This window comes from Gorilla gorilla, chromosome 1 (assembly GCF_029281585.2).
Source record: "Gorilla gorilla gorilla isolate KB3781 chromosome 1, NHGRI_mGorGor1-v2.1_pri, whole genome shotgun sequence".
Taxonomy (NCBI): domain Eukaryota; kingdom Metazoa; phylum Chordata; class Mammalia; order Primates; family Hominidae; genus Gorilla; species Gorilla gorilla.
Genome location: NC_073224.2, coordinates 106,912,329 through 106,929,538, shown reverse-complemented (window position 1 = coordinate 106,929,538; position 17,210 = coordinate 106,912,329). Strand labels below are relative to the sequence as shown.

General features: G+C 51.6%; 1 protein-coding gene across 2 annotated transcripts; it reads right to left on the bottom strand.

Moving 5' to 3' along the window:
- Positions 1 to 1,914: 1,914 nt before the first annotated feature.
- SV2A (synaptic vesicle glycoprotein 2A) lies at positions 1,915 to 16,486 on the bottom strand. 2 transcript variants are annotated; one of them, XM_019021597.4, is made up of 14 exons: positions 16,346 to 16,486; positions 12,758 to 12,786; positions 11,818 to 12,612; positions 10,401 to 10,581; positions 9,424 to 9,575; positions 9,168 to 9,301; positions 8,399 to 8,488; positions 8,059 to 8,169; positions 7,790 to 7,878; positions 6,629 to 6,793; positions 6,287 to 6,420; positions 5,241 to 5,447; positions 4,472 to 4,631; positions 1,915 to 3,796 (listed from the first exon to the last, which is right to left on the bottom strand). In XM_019021597.4, exons 3-14 carry the CDS (start codon positions 12,437 to 12,439, stop codon positions 3,613 to 3,615), a joined length of 2,229 nt encoding a protein of 742 aa, XP_018877142.1. In that variant the 5' UTR covers positions 12,440 to 12,612; positions 12,758 to 12,786; positions 16,346 to 16,486; the 3' UTR covers positions 1,915 to 3,612. The 2 variants fall into 2 exon arrangements, with proteins under 2 accessions (XP_018877142.1, XP_018877148.1); XM_019021603.4 differs by having other exon boundaries at positions 11,818 to 12,568.
- Positions 16,487 to 17,210: the final 724 nt, after the last annotated feature.

Below are 17,210 nucleotides of genomic sequence, written 5' to 3'. Positions count from 1 at the left end.
GCACGCCCAGCTATTTTTTTGTATTTTTAGTAGAGATGGGGTTTCACCATGTTGACCAGGATGGTCTCAAACTCCTGACCTCAGGTGATCCTCCTGCCTCAGCCTCCCAAAGTGCTGGGATTACAGGCGTGAGCCACTACCCGTAGCGTGTTTTTGTTTTTGTTTTTGAGATGGAGTCTCCCTTTGTTGCCCAAGCTGGAGTGCAGTGGCGCGATCTCAGCTCACTGCAGCCTCCGCCTCCCAGGTTCAAGCAATTCTCCTGCCTCAGCCTCCCAAGTAGCTGGGACTAGAGGCTTGTGCCACCACACCCAGCTAATTTTTTGTATTTTATAGAGACAGGGTTTCACCATGTTGCCCAGGCTGGTCTTAGACTCCTGAGCTCAGGCACTCCGCCCACCTCAGCCTCCCAAGGTGCTAGGATTATAGGCGTAAGCCACCATGCCCCGCAATGTAGCCCTTTTTGAGCATTACAGATATTGTCATATTTCTGAGGGGAGCTCGAGTAATGTCTATAGAAGCAACTTTCCAATAATCTCAATGTGGAAATTATTAGAGAACAAAACTTGGTTAACATATATCCTTTTTTTTTTTTTTTTTTTTTTGTTACGGAGTTTTGCTCTTGTTGCCCAGACTGGAGTGCAATGGCCCAATCTCAGCTCACTACAACCTTCGCCTCCCAGGTTCAAGCGATTCTCCTGTCTCAGCCTCCCGAGTAGCTGGGATTACAGGTGCCTGCCACCATGCCCGGCTAATTTTTGTATTTTTAGTGGAGACGAGGTTTCATCATATTGGTCAGGCTGGTCTCAAACTCCTGACCTCAAGCGATCTGCCTGCATCGACCTCCCAAATTGCTGGGATTACATGCGTGAGCCACCACACCTGGCCCGGTTAACATATATCTTGACCATTTCTAGCTAAAGAATTTAAGGCGCATGTGGTTGGGCAGTAGGGAGTCATTGACAAATTTTGAGTACAGACATGCCAGAGAGCATCTGGGGGCAGATGGATCTGGCAGTGATGTGTAAGTGAGTTGGCATGGGAGATTGGAGGAACAGAGATCAATCCAGAGTGAGGGTAGAACCCTGACTTACAAGTCATCTGTGGGAATGGAAAGGAAGGAGTTTATTTGAGAGCTACCGTAAAATCAGAAAATGTTTCGATTGGAACAGAAATGGACTAGAGTGAGAGGGGAGTCAATGGTAACCCCAAGGCAGTGGTTTTCAGATTTTCTCAGGTAAGAACTCCCATGGGAGATTGTTTAAAATGAAGCTTCTGGCTGGGTGTGGTGGCTCACACCTGTAATCCCAGCAGTTTGGGAGGCTGTGGCGGGCGGATCGCCTGAGGTCAGGAGTTCGAGACCAGCTTGGGCAGCATGGTGAAACCCCATCTCTACTAAAAATACAAAAATTAGTTGGGTGTGGTGGCAGGCACCTGTAATCCCAGCCTCTTAGGAAGCTGAGGCAGGAGAGTCGCTTGAACCCAGGAGGTGGAGGTTGCAGTGAGCCGAGATCACGCCACTGCACTCCAGCCTGGGCAACAAAGCGAGACTCTGTCTCAAAAAAAAAAAAAAACGTAGATTCAAGGTCCCTATCCTTCCAAACCAAGAAAAAAAAAAGGGTTCTGATTCAACAAGTCAAGAGTGGAGTCTGGAGTCTATATTTTTAAAAAGCATACCAGAAGATTTAGAGGAAAGTTGGTTCTATTCTTATGAAACATTACTCCCAAAGTTTTCAAATCTGGGAGACTTAGAGGGCCCTCCATCTGTAGGGGAAAGATCAAGGTAGAGAGGCCAATTTAGGAAGTAAATCTGGTACACCATGTTATTCTGACCTTCAGTCCATCTCACCATTTTACCCTCCAAGGCTGTTAGGAGAATTGGATGTAGGTGGAGAGTCACAGAAGCAGGTATAGCCATTTTGTATTTTGAGGATTTGTTTCCGTTTTATTTTTCGTCAATATTTTTCACTGCATTTTTCACATCAACAGAGTTGGGTTTAGGGTTCCCCAGGAGAGCAAGGGAGATGGATGGGTCCCTCCCAGGGGTGCAAGGAAGAGGGCTACGTCCAGCATGTGGGGAGTGAGGGACAAGGGCACAGGGCACACACTCATACACTGGGCACTGGAGGAGAAGGCAGTCTTTTGAGCACAGACACCAAAGAGTTAAACAGTCACCACCTGGTACAGTGTTACAAAATGGGGGGAGTGACCACAGGGTTGGGGCACTGGACGCAGCATGACGAAGGTGAATTTTGATTTTCTTTTTTGTTATTTTCACTTTTTTCCTTTTAACATTTTTTTAAACATTTTACAAACATCTAAAAACTACAACAAGTCACAGCTACAGTGGGGTGAGGGGAGGGCACCAAAGAAAGCAGCCACACAGAGTAGGGTGGGACGGGGCAGCCTAACCTACAGAGGCTATTGTGTGGAAGGGTAAAATGGGGAAACTGAGGCTTCTAGTCCCTGCATTAGGGGTCCCTCACTCACTGCCCAACCTCTCCCCACTCAGAGGAGCTGCCAGGAGGGCCCCTGCTTCCTGCCTCTGCCCCAGCTCCTTGTGCTTTTTGATCTGCTGGTTTGACCAGATGCCTGGTTTCTTTCCCTCCCCTGCTCCCCTCCCTGTGAGGGGACAGGTAGGGAGCATGGGAGGGCAGCTGTGCTATTCCCGCCTGTGCTCTAGTGGGTGGAGCCTCTCACTCCAGAGGAGGCCTCTGCTTCTTGAGGAGGGAAGGAGATGGGCCTTGTCAGATGCCCTCAGATCTCCCTAGACTGTGGGACTCTTATCCCAGGCTGGCCTAGGGCTCCTCCATCCCAGGCTCAACACAGAAACCAGATTAGGGGAGGAACTGTGGGAGGCAGGGTTGTGTGTGCATCCGCTGAAATTACCCTTGGCTTATATTTGAGGACAGTATAGTGATACCCCCCGCCCCATGGCACATGCACACACATATGTAAGTATACATACACATTCACACACAGTCCTGCGGAGCTGCCTCAGAACTTAGTCTATTAATAAATAAGAATCAGAAAGCTAATTTCATAAAATTCAGGCTTCATATTTGCAGCCCAAATTGAGAGGGAAGTGGAGGCCAGAGGGCTGAGGTTTATTGCTTCTCCCCCAGCATCCAACAGGAGATGTGAGAGGGCACCCGAGGCCCACTCTTCAGACTCTAAGAAGTTCTTTTGGTCCATGGTCTACACCAGAGCCCCAGCCCCTAGCATAATTGCATACCTGTGGTTTCACCAGGGCCTAGGCAGAGGGAATGATGGGGAAGGCAGGAAGCCTATTCTGGATCCCCTGGAACAGGGAAGCAAGGCCCCTCTCTAACAGGGGGAGAAGGATGGGGCTCAGCCTTCTCTTGTGCAAAGTCAAGGGTAGTGGGAAATGGGGAGTACAGCTTCATCTCAAAACTGGGATGAAGGAGCCTTCCCTGTAGTCCCTGCCCACGGGGGTTACACACATGCACACGCACACGCACACACAGCTAAGACACCAAACACGGGGAGTGGGGAGTGAGGGCTCTGGAGGTCAGGATGGCAGGGCAGGGAGGGGAAGGAAGGAGTTGTTGGTCTCACAGTGTGCCTGCCAATCCCAAAGCCCTAGAGACCCCTTCACTGCAGCACCTGCCCCCGGGTCTCAGGCAGCTTCAGGGCCAGAGAGCTGCCAAGGGCAAGGGCAGCTGAGGCAAAGAGGATGGGTGCAGCCTTGGTGATTCCCACGAAGGATGTGAAGATGCTGATCCCCAGCACAGCTGCCAGCTTACACAGGGCATTCAGGAAGCCAAAAGCTGTGGTCCTGCTCAGGAGTCCCCCAGTGCAGCACGGCACAAGGTACAGGGAGGGAGGCAAAGGAAGAGTGGAGGGCAGGGAAGTGAAGTCCAGGAAGATGCAGGCAGTGTCCAAGAGGGAGAGAGAAGGTTGAAGAGATCAGAGAGGTAAAGGATGTACACCAGGAATGTAAATAAATTGAGAGACAAAGGGAAAGGAGACCAAAAATTGAGGTTAACAGTTAAGACTTCGAGGAGTAGATACAAAAGCTACCAGATTTTTTTTTCTTTTTTTTGAGATGGAGTCTTGCTGTGTTGCCCAGGCTGGAGTGCAGTGGCGCAATCTCGGCTCACTGAAAGCTCCACCTCCCGGGTTCAAGCGATTCTCCTGCCTTAGCCTCCTGAGTAGCTGCGATTACAGGCACCCAGCTAACTTTTTGTATTTTTAGTACAGACAGGGTTTCACCATGTTGGCCAGGCTGGTCTCAAACTCCTGACCTCAGGTGATCTGCCTGCCTCGGCCTCCCAAAGCACTGGGATTACAGGCATGAGTCACCGTGCCCGGCCAAAGCTACCAGATTTTAGAGGAGAAAATGGAAATGTATATCCTCTCACCCCTAAGGATGCTCTTCCCATTCAGCCCTCCTTCCTCACCCCACCCCTCCCCTGAATCCACTGCCCTGCCCCCACCACATTCCAACTACCTCTTGTCTGAGGGGTAGAGTTCGACAGTCAACACGTCCAGCGCATTCCAGGATGCAATGCTGACCCCACCAAAAAGGCAGAGCAGAGCGATCATGGCCGACTCACTGTTCCCAAAAGACAGGAAGAAGCAGGAGACACAGGACATCACGCTGGAGCCAGCTGGAGCCAGGAGAGGAGAGAGCAGCATGAGCCTGGCCACGGTGAAACCCACCCACAGCCCACCCTATCCCATCAGCTGGCTTTCAGATAGCCCAGGATGAGACTTGTTCCCAAGGTATCCAACCAAGGTATCCAAAAGGAAGGCTTTTCAGTCCTCCTCAACCTCCCTTATAATTGTTTATTAACAATATCAGTAACCATCATTTATTCAATGCCAGCCATGGGCCAAGGCAATTGATGCTTTACATGCATTGATCTAGCACATCAACCCTACGACACAGGTACTATTATCACCTCCATTTTGCAGAGGAAACAACCAGGCTCATAGAGGTAACTTGCCAGAGGCCAGAGGCAGGTGGTGGAGCTGAGATTCAAAACCCATAACCTCAAAGCCTGTGCCCTAACCACTTGCAATTCTGCTTACCTCCTTTACCCCCAGAGAAGCTTCTGTGCCAGTCCCCACCCCATCCTGCAGCACCCCCTAAACAGAAAACATGAGAGAGGAACTCTCTGACCAATCTCTTCCACAGCCCAAGGTGAGAAGCCTGTTGACTGCCTCCCGCAGCCCCGGCCCCTACTATCAGATCTGACTCAGCCTCTCCCCCTTACCAAGCATTCTGAGCCTGCCGATCTTGTCCATGAGCAGGGCAGACACGATATTCCCAGGAAGCACTGCCAGTGTCCCCAGGAAGCTCACAAAGTATACCATGTAGGCACCTTCGCCCGTCCCTGTCACGTCTAGCGGGCAGCCCTCCTTGTTGTGCAGGAATGTACTGTTTATCAGACGGCTGTTCACAAACTTGTACTCGAACAGGTCTGTGGGCAAAGGCCAAGATAAGCAGGCAGTCATAGCAGATGGGAGAGGGAGGCTGTTACGGCTTATGGCTCAGGGCTCTGCATGTATGAAAGTTAGTAGGAGGGGCTCTCAAAATTATTCACAGTGCTAATTACAAAACATCAAATAACATCACCATGGGAACTAGGGATCTTTAGAGCAGAAAATGACCATCATCTGTCCAACAGTGTGACTTTGTCCAAGTTCTCCCATTAATAGTCTTAGCTGCTTATTCATTCTTTCTGTCCGTGCTGACTATAAGCAGTAGCGATGCCGTGGACTTAGGAAATTTTTCTGAGAAAAACATATAAAATAATAAAAAGTCCTATCCATTGTTGTTTTCCTGCAACATGGAAAAAGCTCGCCCAGTATGAGGTGGGAAATTTCAGTCTAGCTCACAAAACCAGCATTTCGTGTGCATATACTGAAGTTTGAGAATCACTATTAAAAAGGAGTGGATTCATGCAATGATCTGCACCAAATACCCCTTTTATTGACTGTTTTTCTTTTTCCCAAGAATGCTATTTTGGATGATTTTTACCTTCTTCAAAGGTGCATTAATTTTACCTCACTGAGTTATAATTTCAGCCAAAGGCAAATAAACTTGATGTTTTTGTCAGATATTCTATTACAGGAAAATGTCCAACATCCATTAGATTTTCAGAATTATTGGTGGTAGCTATCAGGCCCCTCTGCCACCTTCCCACAGGGGTCCACGGATCTCAGCTTGAGAACCCTAAGATAGTGAATGAAAAAGGTTCCTTCTCATCAAGGTCCACCCAACCCTTTGGTCTGACACCCACCAGCCACCCCGCCTTACCAGTGTTATAGAACACAGTGTTGATGAATGTGCAGTTGCGGAAAAACGTGTTGCTGGATGTGACATCCTCAAAATAACACTCTTCAAACAGGGAATCCTCAAAGGACACTGACTTGAGCCGCAGCCCAATGAACCTGTAAGGCCAGGATGGTGAAAGACACTCCCCCGTCATCCTCATGCCCCCTCCAAGACTCACTCTTTAGCGAAGTAATGGGAAGCTGGGCATTGAGAAGAAACCACAAGTGTTTGCCCCCCAAATGTCTTGTCTTGAACCCCTAGACTCATAAAAGAGACGAGGTAGAAGGAACAGGGAAGAAGTGAAGTTTAAAAGTCCCCACATACTTGTCATTGAAGTACTGCCCGCCTCGGTGGATCTGATTCTCCAACGTGAAGTTAAAAGTTACATGCTCTACGCGCTCCCCGGGGAACACTTTGGTGCGGGATGCGTAGTCCACTGCCTGGAGATGGCGGATCATGTCAGGAAACCAGACGGTCAGGCCATAGTAGCTGAAGAGTCAAGGACAATGGAAACAGACAACAGTGCTTCAGACAAGGCTCAGAGATTAGAATCAGGCAGAGGAGAAAATGGAAATGTGTATCCTCTCCAGAACAAGGGAGAAATGGAGTCAACCTCTGTTAGGACCTTGGTCCTCTGCAGCCTCACCAGCTCCTCCCTTCATCAGTTGCTGTGCTCCTGGGGGACTTCAGGGTCTCACACAGCAGCCACTATACTTTTTCTTACCTCCCAAGCATTTGCTTTTCCCTCTGCCAAAAACACTCTTCTCCACCCCAGCCACCCCCACTCCACCTGTCTGACTCCCATTCACCTTTTAGGACTTAGGTCCCCACCCCAGCCCAAGCCCCAAGTGCTCCCACTGCCCTTCCCCCACCCTTCTCTCATCACCCTGCTTCATAGCAAGTTTCGTCTCACTTCTTTTTTTTCTTTTGAGACGGAGTCTCGCTCTGTCACCCAGGCTGGAGTGCAGTGGCGCGATCTCGACTCACTGCAACCTCCACCTCCCGGATTCACGCCATTCTCCTGCCTCAGCCTCCAGAGTAGCTGGGACTACAGGCGCCCACCCACCATGCCCAGCTAATTTTTTGTATGTTAGTAGAGACGGGGTTTCACCGTAGCCAGGATGGTCTCGATCTCCTAACCTCATGATCCGCCCGCCTCGTCCTCCCAAAGTGCTGGGATTACAGGCTTGAGCCACCACTCCCGGCCTCATCGTCCTGCTTCTTGACCAAAACATAAACTCCAGGAGGACCTGGGACCACATCTGTTTCATCCCAGCACAGAATAGAAACTGAATCCTGGTCAGCCTACAGTACAAGTTTGTTGAGTGAACTAGCGAAGTAGAGGAGCTGGCTGCAGGATCAGAGGGGGTCTGCATGGCACCTTCCCTCATCGCTTGTCCCCTGCATCTCCATTCTCCCCACCTCTCTCCCAGCCCACACACCACCACAACCACCACATATCACCCAGCCCACCCATCTCCTCACCTGAATGACATGGTGAACCACACACCCATCATCATCAGAGTGATGCGCCGATATTCGGGACCAAAACAGGAGAGAAAATTCCCCCAAACCTACAGGGGACCGGACAAAGTCAGACCTTGGCTATACTAAGTTCTAGCACCCATAGATCCCCACTTTTCTGCCCTCCCACCTCCCTTCAGCTCACCCATCACCCACACACATAGACTTCAGTCCTGCCTTCTTCTCCACTTCCCCCACTCCCTTCTATCTACCACCCCATCCACCATTACCTGCCCCCCTAGGCTCAAGGCCCGGACCCCCCAGCGCTGGTACCAGGTCCCTGTGTCCGACTGGATCTCAATCAATTCATCCTCCTGATGAATCGTCTTAATGTGGGTTACCTGGGGTCAAGAGAAGGGGTGGGCAGTCACACACTCTGTGTTTCCCAACCTCGGCCAGGTGCCTCAGTTTCCCCTGCATTAGCAAAATGGGAGGCAGGAGGTGGATATGATACCCTGAAAATCTCCTTAGGGTAGAGTGTGGTCTGAGGTGGGGGGTACTCAGAGAGGGGCCAGGTAGGGGCTGGGGCTGCAGGGCGTGGAGGTCTGAGTCGGGAGGGCTGTGGCTTACTGAGAACACTCGCTCAGGATGTCCTTTGGCTCGCATGTTGGTATCATGGACCTGCTTCAGCACCATCCAGGCCTCATCATGCTTTCCATTCTAGAGCCAAAGACACAATCCCCACACCCAAGTCAGCCCCTACCTGACCCAGAGTTATAGACCCCCTCCCTCCCACCTGGCTTCTGTAGTCACAGGACACTAAATGGTTCCCGGCCCTCAACCCCACCACCAAGCCCTGACCTATGGGCATGCACTCACCACTCTGAAAGAGCCCCAAGCTGAGGTATAGCAAGACAGTCAGACTTGGGCAAGAGCTGCGGGTTGGGGGTGGGGAGTGTTGTCCAGGGGAAAAAGGCAAGCACAGGTCTTGGGAATTCCATAGTACAGAGGAATGTAAAAACCAAAGATAAGGGAAATGATGGGCAAGCATGTAGTCAAAGACCTAATCCAGCTGGGGTTAGGAGGGGAAGGTATAGGGGGTGGGAATGTCTCTTCAGCTGTAAATGCAGGACGGGACCAAGGCCCTTCCCTGCAAAATCTTAAGTCATCCATGGGTGAAGAGGTCCCCTGGTTTCTCCACCCAAGAACCCCTCAGGGACACATTCCAAGGCAAAGGATGCAAGATAAAGTCCCCTGGAGAGTGGACTCTGTGAGGAAGGCAGGCAGTCAAATAGGATCAAATCAAACTCCAGTTGGTGTTTGAACACAGAAGCCCCTGCTGCCCTCCACACTCCACAGCCCGCACCCCACCCCACCCCATGCAGCTCAGCCCCATCACCTCTAGGAAGAAACGGGGGCTCTCAGGCTGCGTGGTCAGAGCCCCAATGGCAAACACAGAAGGAAAGGCGCAGACGAGGACGAAGACCCTCCAGCTGTGGAACTGGTAGGCAGAACCCATCTGAAAACTCCACCCTGGTAGGGAGAAAGTGACAGCATCAGCAGAGAGGCCAGAGGCTGGGGGAACCCACCACAGGGAGCACAGAAGAAGAGGGAGGAGGGAGATAACCTGGGGTGGATTTCCGGGGGCTGCTCACCATAGTGGGGGATGATGGCCCAGGCCATAGCAGCTGCGTACACGCCACCAATCATCCAAAACATGCAGAGCCAGCTCAAATGCTCCCCTCGTTTCTCCTGGGCCAGAAACTCGGAGAAATAGGAGAAGACAATGGGGATGGACCCTCCAATCCTGAAGTGCATTTCAAGAATTCAGCATTAGCAAATGGCCATAGTCCTGATCCCCTGCCCCACTGCTCTGGACCCCGAGCCCCTTTTGTCTTCCAGGCTTTTGAAGAGACTCCATCTCACACATAAAGCCTTACAAGCTCCCATGTGGGCCAGCCATCAAGCACCCATCCTTGGGACCATGGGAAACAGGCAAGCGAGTCTCAGAGAAAGGGAAAGAGCAAATCTTAAATCTTGAAAATGACTTACAGAGTTGGAAGGGCGGGAAGGTAATTGCAGAAAAGAGAATAAATCTCCAGAGAAAAAAGACAAGCCAAAAGCCTCCAAGGGCAGATGTTGTGGGAATGGCCAGAAAGGAGCTTGGAGTTGAAGCAGAGTAAGCAGGCCTGCCATGCTTGCAAAAGTGAAGGGGCAGTGCGGACAAGGCGTCAGGGTTCTGGCAGGTGTGGGTGTTAGCAAGGTTTGTTGTGTAATGCAGGAAATGTGTAGACTCTGGTAGGGGGTAACTCTGGGTCCACAGGAGCCCAGGGGTGGGGCTTAGGCCCACTAGGCCTCTTTGTGGAGGCAGGCTCAAAAATGGAACTAGAGGTGGGGTGGAGGACTCAGGAGTGGGCCGACAGGGAACAGCATTCTGGACAGCAGCAGACAGGTCCTGGGCAGGGAGGAGCTGGCCTGAAGATGGTTGGGGGAGAAAGGAATTCATTCATCCATTCAACTCACACAGATTTAAGGTGCATTTGGTGTGCCTGGCACTGTGCTGGGCCCTAAAGATACAACAGTGACCAAGGCACAGTCCTGCCCTCAAGGGACTTAGGAAGTGGACACTCACCCAACCCCAGAAAGTAGGCGGCAGAAGAGGAAAGTGCCGTAACCCTGTACAAAAGATGAGAAGAAGGCGAAGACGCTGTTGACTGAGAGCGAGATGAGCAGACACTGCCTCCGACCCAGCCGGTCAGCCAGACCTCCCCAGAGGAAGGCTCCCACCATCATGCCCAGGTAGACGATGAGGCCTGGAAGGAGGAGGAAAACAGGCAGAGGGGGTGTGAGCAGACACACCTCAATTCTCCCAGGAGATGAGCACTGAGGGAGCTGAAGGATCTGAAAAACTTCTAGAAGCTAAGTCTACCCAGAGATTAGAGGAAGTGAGAGAAAATGAATGGTGTGAGCAAAGATAGAAGATCATCTCTGCAGGCCAGGGGTTCAAAGGCAGGAATGAAGATATGGGAGAACCTGCAAACTCTCCACTCTCTTCGGTCTGTCTCATTTCTCACTCTGACACACACACAGTGACACCTTTACCCCTGGCTCACTTTGAAGGAGGAATGGGTGTGCCTAGGATCACAGACCACCCCAGGGTCCTCTCTATTCTCCCTGCTTTGATCCCTCAAAGCAGCAGGAGAGCTCTCATTTGTTCCTGGGGAAAGGGGCTCCAATTCATTTCATCTTCCCAGGAAATCTCCCACACAAAATCCATCCTTTACTCCTTCCAGTCTCAATATTTCTGGTCCAAAAACTCTCCTGTTTTTCACTTCCTTCATAAAACCAGAGCTGGAATTAATCTTTAAAATCATCTACTCCAAACTTTGCATTTTCCCATGCCCAAACCAAGCCCCAGGAAGAAGAGACCTGTCCAAGACCCCATGGCAATTTGGTGGCAGAGTAAGGCCTCGATTCTTTCTCTGTGAGTCTATGGGGTTCCTCCTCAGAGTCCCTGTCAGGAAAGGCCATCAAAGACTACATCCTGTCCCCTGGAAACTCCCGTCTGAGTGAGAGAAAGTCTAACCAGCTTCTCTGGCAGAAGATCCAGGACCCTCCCCCTCCCCCAACCACCCCAAACTGACTCTCCCCATTTATACCAAGGAGTTTGGATACTGGCTTCTTGTTCCCCAATCAGTGAAAGGGAACAGGATAACCAGAGGGAAAGCTATGAAGAAACATTAAATGGTAGGGACCATCCTACCACAGCCACTTCCTGCAGAATGAAGCAGACCACCACCCAACCACTGGCCCAAGCCCCAGTCCAGCTGCCCTCCCGCAAGCCCCTCTGTCACATTCAACTTCACCCTGACCCAAGGCCAAGAAGAGGGAGTGTGTGAGGGAAGAGTGTGCAGAGGAACCCTGAGCCCTCTGGGAACATCTTGGGTGCAGGGTCCTAGGGAACCCAGTGGTAAGGACAAGAGCAATTTCCAGGAGCAAGGAGGTTTCCAGAGTTTGAGGGGATAAGGCTGGAGCCCCCCATGTCTTACCTAGCATGCCTTTGTTGGAGTCGGACAGGCACATGTCTTTCTCAGCGCTGGGCAGCACGAAGCCCACCACAAAGACCTCCACACCATCAGCCATCAGCGCCAGACCAAGCACAAAATACAGTGTCCACTGGAAGCGGCCGTGGCCACACTCCCGTAGGATGGCTTCATACTGTTGGGCCAGTTCTTCTCGTTCTTTCCGTCGTTGTGCCTCCCCCCGGCCCCCAGGGGGACCCTCCCCATCACTCAAGCCCCCCCTTACTCCAGCCAGGGGCGCCCCATCTGCCATCCGCTCGCCTTTGCCCCCAGACTCTGCCCGGGGAATGCCCTGATATTCCCCTTCATAGATCTCATCATCCTCGTCATGGCCCTCAGTAGCATCACTGGATGCACCACCTTCCTCCTCATCCTGGGTCCCTTCTCCTCGGTAATAACCATCACTGGGAGCAGGGAAGTCATCATCATCATCCTCCTCCTCAAAGCGGGAGTACGATCTTCGGGAATATTCGTCCTGGACTCTGTCCAGGCCCTTCACCACCTTCTTGGCCGCATGCTTTTTGACTTCCTTAGCAATGTCTTTGGCCCCACGGATGAAAGCTGCCCGGTCTCGGAAGCCCTCTTCCATGATGGGGCTTGGGGCACTTCACCGGGTCTTCTCCACCTCCTGCTTCTTTTTCAGCTTTTTGCTCAAGGACTTGTAGAGTCAAAAAGACCCCTCCCCACAGTTACTTAGATGAAGTGTGTTCCAGTATCTCTGGGCACAAAAAAAAGAGCAAACAGGTCCTAGCCAATGAGTGCCTAGGAGGGAAAAGGAAGGAGAGGAGCTTTGACCTATACCCAGTTCAGTTGGGTGGATGGGGAAGGGACAGGGGGAGCAGGGGAATGGGAAGGGGAAGGGGAGCCAGATTGGGAGGCTAAGCCAGGATAACTCAGGAAGGGTCACCTGCTTCTCTTCCACAAGCCTCTGGAGACCTAGAAAAAATAACAGACAGCAAAAGGAAGTTGTGAGTCCTAAGGTGGTGAAGAAGGCCAATATAAAGCCTCTCAACCCAGAGCCCCATCTGGACCATGTGGTGCAGAGATGGTCTTCTCGCTTTAGGCTCCCATCCACACACTAAAAAGGGATGGCTATCTGGGCTAACCGGGTCACTCACATAGGAGTCCCCTTACTTTGACCTTGGAGGCCTGGCCTGTGGAATTTGCTCCAAATTCGCAGTCACCTACCCCCAAACCCACCCCAGCCCTTGCTTTATCACCAATCTGCAAAGAACTAAACAGGAAATACGAGAAACCAGAATTCCCTTCTTTAGTCTTGCCTGGGTTTCTTACTGGGGGTGGAGTTGAGAAGGATGTGTAAGAGGACAAGCCCTCCAACCTGTGGCCTTCCCTCCTCTGATGGTATCTGAAGGCAGGGGCTTCCACTGTCCTTCCCTCAGGTCCCATGTTTACAGGCTTCAACAAGGAGGGATTTTCTCTCAACATAGTCTAATGGGTAAATGCTCAGCTTCCAGAGTCACAAAGACATGGGTTTGACTTCCTGTTTTGGCAAATACTAGCTAAGGGACCAAGCCTCAGTTTCTTCTTGTTTAAAAAGGGGAAAGTAAGGGTTGAATGATATAATGTATCTATGCTCCTTACCATAAGTCACCTGGCACATAAAAATGATGAATAAATATTAATTATTAATTTTGTGGTGACAGTAATATAGTGAAATGCCCTATACTACCTCATAAGGTCCCCAGATGAAAGCCATCTTGGATGCTCTTTAGGGTGAGCAGCAGGAAGGGACACTGGCAAGGAGAATCCTGGTTCAGGGCAAAGCACATGACTGTTAGGGGTGACCTAAGTTGAAATCCCAACTCTGCCACTTACTAACTGATCTCAATCAGGGTAGTTAACCTCCCTAAGCCTCAGTGTCCATCTATTTTAACTGGGGATAATTAAATTGGGAGACTGTTTCTTGGAGTTGATGTGAGAATGTAATCTCACAGTAGATACTCTATGTTAGTTTTCTTCCTTCCTATGATGTTGAAAGTGGGAAAGAAACAGGAAGCAGCAAGGGACAACAGGGGGGTCATACTTAGATGCTGTTGCCCAGCATCCTTGCAAACAGAGTCCCAAGAACCCCCTGTCTATGTTTCAACTAATTCCAGTAGCTGGGCCCACATTAACTACCTCCAGAAAAACAAGGGAGGATCCAGAAAAGGGGGACCTGGAACCCAAGTAAAGTGGAGGAAAGATGGAAAGCTAAGAAAGAGGTGATGACTGTCCACTGCCACCTTGCTTCAGAATGTCATAGATGGGCCCCCTTTCCACAGATGGGGGTGAGAATGGAAATGACTGTCAAATGCATACATTTCCAACATGAGGTTCTAAGGCCTACAGTTGCATCCCATCCCTCCAGGGCCTCCCTTCCTAATCCCCCTTAATCCTTTCTGCTCCTCCTCCAGGAGTCAAGGAAGAAGGAGTCCACAAACACCGCATTGCGTAGGAGGCGGATGTAGAATAAAGGGGGTTTGGGTGTCCCCCCAAAAAAGACATTCTCCAGAGGAAGGCATGGGATAGCCCCCTTCCTTCATAGGAGCAGAGGAAGCAGGCCTAGATTCTGATCAGAAATCATCCCCCTAAAAATATCCTGCCTCCGGTGCTCCCACCCATCCAGGGCCTTCATTAAATCACACACACACACACACAGACACACACACACGCCCTGGTAGAAGACGGTAAGCAATGCTATGTGGTTCAGAGAGAAGCACTGGCAAGCAGCGCTTTACCCCCTCAGGACAGATGTAAGCAGTGGACCACGGTGACCAGAAGCAGTGACCCCTATGTCACCTTTTCTTCATGGTTCAGGGCCCAACCATCCCCCATGAAAGAGCTGGAACTGCAGAATCCCCTCAGCGCATGGCAATTTGCTAGCTTTCCTCTCTTTCCTAACCAGGATCTCCCCTCCAGCCCTGAAGGAGGCAGGACCCACCAGGAGCCATACTCTATGTTTGTTGACCCTATTTCCCCCTGAGAGGGGCACGTAGGGCAGGGAAGCCTTCCACAACCACAGCAGGATATGAGGTCTCAACAGCCAGCTTCCTCAGGGCCAGCAAGCCCAGGAGGTCAGGAGAGAAAGAAAGAAGACAAATTCTTTGAGCTGGTGAGGAAGTAGTGCTATTTTTAGCCCCCAAAACAGCACAGGGTGGCTAAGCCTGGGGAAGTGAGACAAGACTTGGAGAGGTGGAGGTTAAAGGAGACAAGGTTCAGGGTTACAAGGTCCTAGGCTGGCTGACCTCACCTGACAGGAAAAAATGTGCCCAGGAGATTTTCTGCAGAGGGTGGAGACAGGCAGGGGACTCCAGAGCAAATGCTTCCTTTCAGAACAGCTCATCCAGCCCTGGGTCCAGAACCCCCCACCCTCCCAGTCAAAGCCCCTGACTTTGGGGTCCACCCAGATCGCCAGGCCTTCCTAGCTCAGGCGACAAGGTCATTAAAAAGCAATCACTTATCAAAACGTCCGCGGGGGCGGGGGTAGAATGTGGGAGGTGCGGGAGCACCCCTTCCCCATGACAGCCCGGTCATCGAACCTCAGCCCCCACCCAGGACCATCAAGACTGCGCCTCCCCTCCCCACATCCTACCCAGGGTTAGGAAGATAGGAGCACCCACAGTTCTGAGGGATAAAAATGAGGGTGTCAGCTGAGAACGCACACTGAGGAATACGGAGAGGCAGAGAGGGGGACGCAGGGAGAGACCTCCGCATGCACAGACATAGAGACCGCCCCTATCAGCATTTGCAGCGACCCCCCCCCCACACCCCATCTTGCCTCAGCTCCGGAATAAGGGAAAAGCCCCCAGAACTGACTAAATCCCTGCTCTGAGCACCTCCTCCACCCTTGGTCCTGCTGCTAGACAAGTGTCCACCTTCACTCAACATCCCTTCCCCCCACCCTGGAGCAACTGCCGCCAGCCCCCGCCATCCATGCCCCCAACACCTGGCGGCTCTACATCTGTGTCTCCCCAGTATTTCCATTCTTCACTCCCCTTCCCTCCATCCTTCACCTGCCCTTCTTCCCCTGCCCCCCCAACCACCCAAGTCCAGGCGCGCACACTGAGGCAGCATCCATTCTCCAGCCCCAGCCAAGGTCATTTATCATTCATCCCGGGGGGTGGGGGGACGTCAAGGTGAGGAGGGGATAGGAGTTTGAGGGAACCTCATCCCACCTCACAACCCCACCACCACGTTAATCTCCGAAGGGGATGGTGGGGACTTGGTTAAGGTAGAGAAAAACACCCCTCCTCCCCATTCACCAATATTATACATATGCGTGTGTGTGTGTGTGTGTGTGTGTCCTGAAGAGCACAACTGAAATAAATGTCCATCCCCAAACCACCACCAACCCACCAACCCCCCTCACCCCTAGAGAGGGGATCGTCACCCTCCCCATAAGCAAAGCATCGGAGGATAAAATGGCTGCAAGGCAAGGCAAAGATGCTTCTGCCAGGGGCGGAGAGGAGGTGAGCGACTGAGAAAGGGGTCTCACCTGGTCTAGGTTCCCCGGGTAAGGAGTCCCGGGCGAGGACGAGGGTCCCGGCCGCGGGCGGAGGCGGCAGCGGCGACTGCTCCCGGTACCAGGGAAGCGGCAATGCAGACCTGCCACCCCCCCTCCACCACTCCAGCCCCGCCTCCGCCCCCCCTCTACCCCGCGCCACTGAGCATCGGGAGAGACCATTGGTGGGGAGGGGAGAAAAAAGGATGGGGAGGGAGTCAGGGCACAGGGAGAAATGATGAAAGGGCCGGAGGTTGTCACAAGAACAGCTGGAAATGGCACCCAGCCCTTCCCAGGCCCTTCCTAGTAAAAGATAAAAGGAACTAAAGAAAAAAACAGTGATGTTAGGAAGACAAGTGGGAAGACAGGGAGATGGGGAATGTGGCAGCCCCTTCCTTAGCACCCCAGTCTCAGTATGGCAGGACCCAATAATTTCAGGGGCTTTTGCTGCCTTCAAAACACCTCCCTTGCCTTCTCCACTGCTCTCAAACTCCTTTTTCACAACAGTCTCCCAAATCCAGAGTGATCCTACTCCAAGTTTACCTGGACATTTTAGAGAAAGCAGAGATAACAAGGTGTAGTTTCTATCCTGAACTCCCAGAGTCAGAGACCCCTGGATTCCTTCCATCTCTTTCCTCAAAAAACAGTCCAGGTTACTTATTTACAGTGGACACCTCCTCATCCTGTCCATTCAGTTGGCGGTAGCAGAAGTATTGGGGAAGTTGAGGGATTTTTACAGACCTGACCAACCGGACAGTTCCCCTTCCATTAATTTGCTCCAATGACTCAAAAATGATCCTCTCAATACCCTTCTCCATTTTCTCTTACTCTCCTCAACCTCCCTCCCCTCCCCTCCACA

Excerpts from the sequence above, each read along its gene's own strand:
- SV2A (XM_019021597.4), bottom strand. The coding sequence starts at position 12,439 with ATGGAAGAGGGCTTCCGAGACCGGGCAGCTTTCATCCGTGGGGCCAAA. Across the intron at positions 10,582-11,817 it reads CTCCAACAAAGGCATGCTAG|GCCTCATCGTCTACCTGGGC; the intron begins GTAAGACATGGG and ends TCCTCCTTCCAG. Across the intron at positions 8,170-8,398 it reads ATCCTGAGCGAGTGTTCTCA|GTAACCCACATTAAGACGAT; the intron begins GTAAGCCACAGC and ends TCTTGACCCCAG.